The 7,745-nt window shown below is 41.1% G+C and overlaps 1 protein-coding gene across 1 annotated transcript; it reads left to right on the forward strand.

The window, feature by feature from the left end:
- Positions 1–2,811: 2,811 nt before the first annotated feature.
- LOC137234837 (mitochondrial import inner membrane translocase subunit Tim23-like) lies at positions 2,812–3,448 on the forward strand. The gene has a single exon (XM_067758216.1). It carries the CDS (start codon positions 2,909–2,911, stop codon positions 3,446–3,448), a length of 540 nt encoding a protein of 179 aa, XP_067614317.1. The 5' UTR covers positions 2,812–2,908.
- The last annotated feature ends 4,297 nt before the right edge of the window (positions 3,449–7,745 follow it).

Below are 7,745 nucleotides of genomic sequence, written 5' to 3' on the forward strand. Positions count from 1 at the left end.
TGTGCACCCACTTAAAATCCGCTTTTCTTCTAGAAATTATTTTCTAATATTTATATACAAATATGAAGCTGAGAAAAAAAATTTCGTTTTCAATTGCTTAGATACAAATTATTATTAAATAACTGATTAAATTTGAATATTTATAGTATGATTTTTTTGGTTTTTTGTTACTAGCGAATGTTCTATGCTGTTTTAAACCTATTATATGTGCAGGTTACTATTTCTATTCTACTGGGGGTTGAAGTAGAAATATATATATATTTTTTTTTTATTGGTATTTCCTATTTTATTCTACCTGAGTTAAAGTAAAAAAATATTTTTGCTAAAATTATGATCTTTTAAAAGCTCACACTTATCTCTATTGGCGTTTAAAGTAAATTATATTATTATTTTTTTCTTTTCTGTACTCTTATGACCTCTTGAATTGTGAGGTTTTCTTAATGAGACTCAGGTGCCTAAATATTTATATTTATTTCTAATAACTAAAGGTGATTTATTTTTGTATTAGCAACGACTTTCATTGTTTGGACACATAAAGTAGGAAGCCTGTTACTCAAAAAATTATTTTGGGGTTGTGATTGATGGAAGAGCCTAGTAGTTTTAACTAACGGGTAAACGGAAGGTACAGTGGATGCAAAAATGTTTCATATCTTTAAGCGTTCTTTTTATGTTTTCGATATTTTCATATATTCCAGCAATTTCTTTGATTTTATTTGTCATGTGATTTCTGCGGCGGCCACCCAGACAGAATCGTCATGACTTTTATGAAGAATTATTTTTATTTATATACCGGGATTGTCAAATGCACAACCTTTTTGGGTTTGTGCAATTACTTGATCTTAGAGAGCTTGGGTAACAATTATCATTTTATAAATTCGCCTGCTGCAGTAAATATTCAATTCTTAACCACCAATTTGTCCCTCAGGACAACTGCGTTTTTCCTTATAAATTTCATGTCCTGGATTGCCGGCTTATTTCAGCCTGGTCGAATATTGTCCTATAATGTACCCAATTTGAAACGTGGAGGGCGCCGCCTCGAAATACTTGCCATTTTTGAAATTGGCTTTATACTCTCGGTGGACGCCGTCGCCAAACTTTATAAGGCATCGAGGTCAAGAAAGTGTACTACGATTTTTTACAATTTAAACTTTACAAATATTTCGCAAATTGCGTGAGTTATGATGGTGTGTGCATAGCTCAATTTCCCGGCTCTGAGCTGGGTTTGGAAGCTACACGCAATATAGCCGAAGATGAATTGTATCGTTGGGCTGTCTGCACGGTTATGACGCGTGAGAATTTAATTCCACGCTCTCACCCACTCGCCACTAATGGCGTTACCGAATCTGGTCAAGAAACTGAGACAATTGCTGCTCGTATACCTTGTTGGGATATGGCAAAACATCTTTGGTTTGGTTGTTGTGATCGCAGATATTCTAGGTATACAAATCGAAAACCCTTTAAACAATGTCTGCCTGTCAATGCAATGTTCTAATTATGCACTTAAAATTTCATTTTCCAGAATCACGTACTCGATGTTAATGCCATCTTTGACGTTGACCTTGTTGCACTGCTGACGGCGTTGTAATGTTGTAGTGTCACCTTCAAAAGGCCACTGTCCTTTCGATATAAAACCACCGCTAAACAAGCTGGAGGATGTACGCGTTTGTTTGTAGGTATGTATATATGTGGCTAGAGGACCTCGCTAGGTCTCTATACCTTAAAAACTTTAGTATTTACTATTCGCAAGTAACTTCTGCAAAAATCGATTACTTATACGAATATAAACCAGCTGTGGTTTAAGTCACTCCTTTTTTGGTGATGTTCCACGTATTTTGTTCAAATTCCTTTACATGGCACTAAAAATGTGCATGAGTACATATGCACGTTTACTTGGCTGAGTTAAGCTATTAGCCGTGTAACAGAAATTTTCACGAGCGAGAACAAAGTGTTGACGGAGCGTGACAAATTGAGTTTTTATGAATTATTAGTGGCCATTATTTCATAGCGTTTAAAGCTCAAGCAAAAATTTGTTGAGATTTAATATTGCTCAATTAAGGTTATGCGAATCTTAAGTGAAAGTGAAGTTTTGAAAAGCAAATTGAACATCATGGTTGAGACTGATTCGGTTTGGGTACACTGGCAGTGTAAAGCTCTATCTGAGGAAAGTAAAGTCGACACCAGCCTGTTGGAATAACCAAATCCTTGTGTTAGTGGCGAGGATTTGCTACGTTTGAAACGTTTGAATCTCTTCGAATCATGTATGCTGCAAATAAGTGATCGCAATTATTTGAAATTTTCAAAGTTTGATACTTACATAAAAAGTCACAATGGGAGAAAGAACAAGAAACTAAATTTAAAGTTGCGCTGGCAAAAAATGCTAAAGTCGGGGTATAATTGTACAGCTCAAAATGTAAGTAGTCCAAATATTGCAAGTAATACGAATAGTGCACATAATACGGGAAAAACTAAAAGGAAATTCAGCTTAACTGATGGCGATTCAAAAACAATAAGACGCAAAAGGTCCACACTAAAAGCAGATAACCTAAGTAGCTCTAATAGCAAAGATAAAACCACGACATCACATGAACCGCTAACCGAACACAGTGCATCAAATTTGCTAAATAGAAAAATGTCTAACTCAACCGCCGAACCAGAATGGGTCACAGATGATGAAGTTGATGATTGCCTCAATGATAAGCTGCATGAGGATGATGTCAGCACCACAACTTGTTCAAGCTCATCGCCACATCACAGTCCAAAACATAGTAAACGTCGACTGCTAGTGAAGAAATAAGGCGTCTGTTAAAAACGTTCGGGGAAAATTCTACTCAATACTTAGTAGGGCAAATATTGGTTACATTTTTATAAAAAATTATAGTTCTGCAAATAAATCACAGCAAAAATAACAATGAGCGAAGACTACTTAAGTCAACCACTATCGCTGGGCCTATCTACCGCAGATGAAACACGGCCAAACCGATCGAGTGCGACATCAGCAACAACGGCGTTCGGCACACCAATATCACCATATTTAAACTACGACCCGCGTTTCCTTCAACAGCAACAACCTGAATTTATATTTCCTGAGGGTGCAAATAAACAACGTGGATGTTTCGAATTGGCATTCTCACAGATTGGAAGCTCAGTAATGATTGGAGCGGGGGTAGGTGGTTTTGCTGGATTATACAATGGCCTACAAGTAACATCAGCATTAAAACAGACGGGCAAACTTCGGCGGACGCAATTGCTTAACCATATAATGAAACAAGGCTCAGGCACTGCAAATACACTGGGGACACTTGCTGTTATGTATTCAGCTTTTGGTGTGCTATTGCAAAATGTACGTGGTGAAGATGATGATATCAATACGCTCATTGCAGGCACAGCGACTGGTTTACTATACAAATCGACTGCTGGTTTGCGGAAATGTGCAATCGGTGGTTGGTGATTGTATATCGCAGTGAAAGTGAGTTAAAGCTTCATAAAGCTAGTGTACATGGCAGTGCGACAGTAGCATCTACTCGCAATTCGCAGCTCTTAAACGTATTGTCAGATGACTTTTTCAACAAGGCCATTGAAGTGTGACGAATTCTTGGCGTCAAGTAGTGACTAACGCTTTTCTGTGAGGTATTACCGTGCCAGCTCTATCCACGGCGCTCTCCTTCTATGATGGCTATCGTGCAGAGATACTGCCCGTAGACTTGCAACGTGACTACTTCGGCGCTCATACCTATGAATTGTTGGGTGCTTCTGAATTTTTGCAGGTACATTAATTGTTACGAAGTTTTTTAGATAAACATAATATTTTTGTTTTACAGGGGATCGTGCTTAGTACAATATTCCTGCAGCCAAGTTTGGAGATGCCAAAAACTTCTTATTCGGAGCATGAATTTTGGGTATGTGATTTAAGATTTATTATAGTAGTTTAACTTACATAAAGGTAGTTTGGGAAATTAGTGGTTGCTGTAGATGAAAGCATGTTACAAGCCCCTACAGATGGGGTCGTTTGCGGCACATACATGTTTTCCTTCCACAAGATTCCCAAGTACTCATTAGTGTGTAAAGTTGTAGTTTAAGGGTTTGAATAAAAATATTCAATGGAGATATAAAGGTATTTGTTTAAACTCAGGGTTCGGATAGTGTTTGTGATATAATTTGGTTTCACTAATTGTTCTTTTCCTCAAATGGGTGCCTGGATTTTTGAAATTCTCAAACATTTCATAAATTCTTGAATTATTTCCACAACTAGAATCACCAGTGTGGAAGGTCCAGAATGCATTCTTGCGTCTTCGAAATTAAAGCCCTTCCCTTTCTTGAATTCATATGGACAAAATCTACCTGCACAAGTGTGACAGATTGGAGAGCAAATGTTTGAGAATGTATCTCTAAATTTCATTTGAGCGTCTGGCTCCGGGGGTGCTAATAGGTGTCCCCCTATTAAAAAGTGCCCCGGGGTTAGTGGTTCTAGATCGGACGGTTGATTGGAAGAGGGCGTTAGGGGGCGGGAGTTGAGGCAGGATTCTATCCTGCAAAGCAGGGTAGAAAATTCCTCAAAAGTGTATTTAAGGTTGGATGCTACCCTTTTGAAGTGATATTTAAAACTTTTCACTCCCGCTTCCCACAATCCCCCCATATGAGGAGCAGACGCAGGAATAAAATGCCAGTTCAGGTTTTGGTATGTATAGGTTGTTACTACCTCGGCGCGTTAGTCAGCCATGAAGGTTTTGAACTCCACCCTGAGGGCTCTGGATGCCCCGACAAAATTGGTTCCATTGTCGGAATACACATTCTTCGGGCAGCCTCGTCGCGCGACGAATCTGGCAAAAGCCGCCAAGAATGACCGGGTGCTCAGATCGGTAGTCGCTTCCAAGTGGATGGCCTTAGTGGAGAAACACACAAAGAGGCAGACATATCCCTTGGACACGCGACAGCCTCGCCCTTGATAATTCTTTATCTCAAAGGGGCCGGCAAAATCTACCCCGGTGTTAGTGAATGCCCGGGTATAGGTGGTTCGTTCGGTCGGTAGAATGCCCATCAATTGTGTTTGCGCCTGTTTCCTATGCACTGCGCATAACTTGCACTTGTGAATTTCTGATCGTATCATATTTTTCACGCGAGGTATCCAGTACTGTGTGCGGATCAGGCGCAGCATAAGCTGATGTCCCCCATGTAACGAGATTTTATGGACAAATCGTGTGATGAGACGAGACAGTCCACTGTGATAAGGCAGAATTATGGGGTGGCGTTCGTTATACGAGAGGTCCTTGGACGCCTCGAGCCGCCCCCCGACTCTGATTGTCTCGTCCTCATCGAGAAATGGGTGCAAGGGTTGTAAATCGCTCTTTGGCTTGATTGAGAATTTTTCTTTGAGTGTTCTGTACTCCTCCGCATAATGGCTTCGTTGAGCATTGACGATCAGTCGACACATCGTTGCTTTAATCTCGATGGGTGAAATCGTCAGTGATGTTTCATTGAAGGAGGTTTTCAGATGAGTCCTTTTGTAGAACCGTAGAACATAGGACACAACTCTTAAAGCCCGGGAAAGGTCGGAAAACCTGTCTACAATATCTTCGTCTTTTCGGTTAAGCGAGGCTGTGTGGACTTGTAACCTTTTTTCTTCCATGGTTGTGGTGTAGCTTATTTCCTGGTTTGGCCATTCTTTGCCATCTTGCTGCAGCCAAGATGGGCCTTCCCACCACAAGGAACTGTTCACTAGTTCTTGCGCTAAAAGCCCTCTACTGGCTAAGTCTGCAGGGTTGGACGCTGAGTCCACATGACGCCAGTCCGTGTTCCCAACTTGGTCTATTATCTTTGTCACACGGTGGGCCACGAAGGTTGACCATGAACACGGAGGTTTCCGTAACCAAGCTAAGACAATAGTTGAGTCAGTCCATAATAAGGTTTTATGTTTGCCTAAATTAAGGTTCTTGTTGATAGACTCTAGGGTTTCTGAAAGGAGAACTGCTCCACAAATTTCTAGTCGTGGTAAGGAGATAGTTTTTACTGGCGCGACTCTTGATTTGGCTAACAACAGGCTTACAAATATTTGCTCATTAATATTGACGCGCAGGTAGACGGTGGCTGCGTATGCTTTTTCTGACGCGTCACAGAATCCGTGGATCTCCACTGTGGCTGTTGGTGAAAAGTGTACCCAGCGTGGGATCTTAATTTTTTCTATGTGCTGGTAACTTTCAATGAAACTTTGCCACCGATCCAGCGAGACTGGCGACACGGTTTCATCCCAGCCTGTTCCCTCTAACCAGATGCCTTGCATCAACATTTTGGCGGTAACCACGAATGGTGCCAGCCACCCTAATGGGTCAAATAATTTTGCTATCGCCGACAGAATTTTCCGTTTTGTAAAGCTAGACAGTTCCTCTATGGTTTTCTTTTTGAAGTAAAAGATATCTGAGTGGGCGTTCCACCTGATGCCAAGTGCTTTAACCATACTGGTATCCTCGAAGTCCAGGAAATCTTCGTTTAGGAGGTCAGCCTTTGGTAGGCCTTTAAGTAGTTTGTTCGAATTGGCGGTCCATTTCCTCAGCGAGAATCCTGCTGTCCCCAGGGCTGTAGTTATTTGATCCCTTGCTTTAATGGCGTCGGTAATAGTGTGGCCTCCTGCTAGCACGTCGTCAACGTACATTGCATTTCGTAGTATATCTGATGCTATAGGGTAGCTGTGTTCCACGTCGTCCGCTAACTGGAGCAGTGTTCGTATTGCCAGGTACGGTGCACAGTTAACTCCGAAGGTGGCCGTTTTCAACTCATATAGTTGTATTGGCTGCGTACTTTCTGTTCGGAATACAATCCGTTGATACTTAGTGTGATCATCGTGTAACAGAATCTGTCTGTACATTTTTTCTATGTCGCTATTGAAGACATATTTGAAGAAACGCCACCCTAATATGAGAATGGTTAAATCATTCTGTAGAACTGGCCCCGGATGGAGGATGGAGGATGTCGTTGAGGCTGACTCCGTTTGCAGTTGATGATGACGCATTGAACACCACTCTCACTTTGGTTGTTGTGCTTTCTTCCTTTTTGGCGGCATGATGTGGTAAAAAATAGGTATCACAGTCTTCAGCGGGGATGTGTGTTGGTACCCGGGACATATGCCCCAAGGTTTCATACTCTGCTAAGACCCTGTTGTATTCTGACTGTAATGGTGGGTCTTTAGCTAAACGCGTTTCCATTCGGAAAAATTGTGAACACGCAATTTTTAATGAGGGACCTAATTGTTTATATTTTGGAAATTCCTGTTTAAAAGGCAAGGATACAATATATTTACCCTTATCATTTCGAATCGTTGTGTTCTTATACAATTCTTCACAATACTTGTCATCATGGTTGTACGTTTTGACCTTGGGGACTTCCTCTGTTTCCCAAAATGATCGTAGCTCTCTGTCTAATTGCACTTCACTGACAAAGGACACATATTTCTCGCTGGGTGAGATTGTTTCGGTTTGGCCGGTCAATATCCAGCCGAATACCGTCTCTTGGGCTAGCAGTGTTCCTAACACGTCTTTCTTTATTCCCCCTAACATCACCTGTGCATAAATGTCGCCTCCTAATATCAGGTCGACTTGCTCATTGACAAAAAAACGTTTGTCAGCTAATACTAAGTTCGGGAAGGCCTGCATGGCCATGGCATCCACCTTGCATGTTGGTAGATTGCCAGTTAATTGCGGCAGCACAAGCGCGGTGGTAGCAATATTTATTGTCGGATCAATTGGAGACCGCAGTTG

Source organism: Eurosta solidaginis, chromosome X, assembly GCF_040869045.1.
Source record: "Eurosta solidaginis isolate ZX-2024a chromosome X, ASM4086904v1, whole genome shotgun sequence".
In the NCBI taxonomy this organism is placed as follows: Eukaryota; Metazoa; Arthropoda; class Insecta; order Diptera; family Tephritidae; genus Eurosta; species Eurosta solidaginis.

What these genes read in the sequence shown, in the direction of transcription:
- LOC137234837 (XM_067758216.1), top strand. Translation starts at nt 2,909, where the DNA reads ATGAGCGAAGACTACTTAAGTCAACCACTATCGCTGGGCCTATCTACC.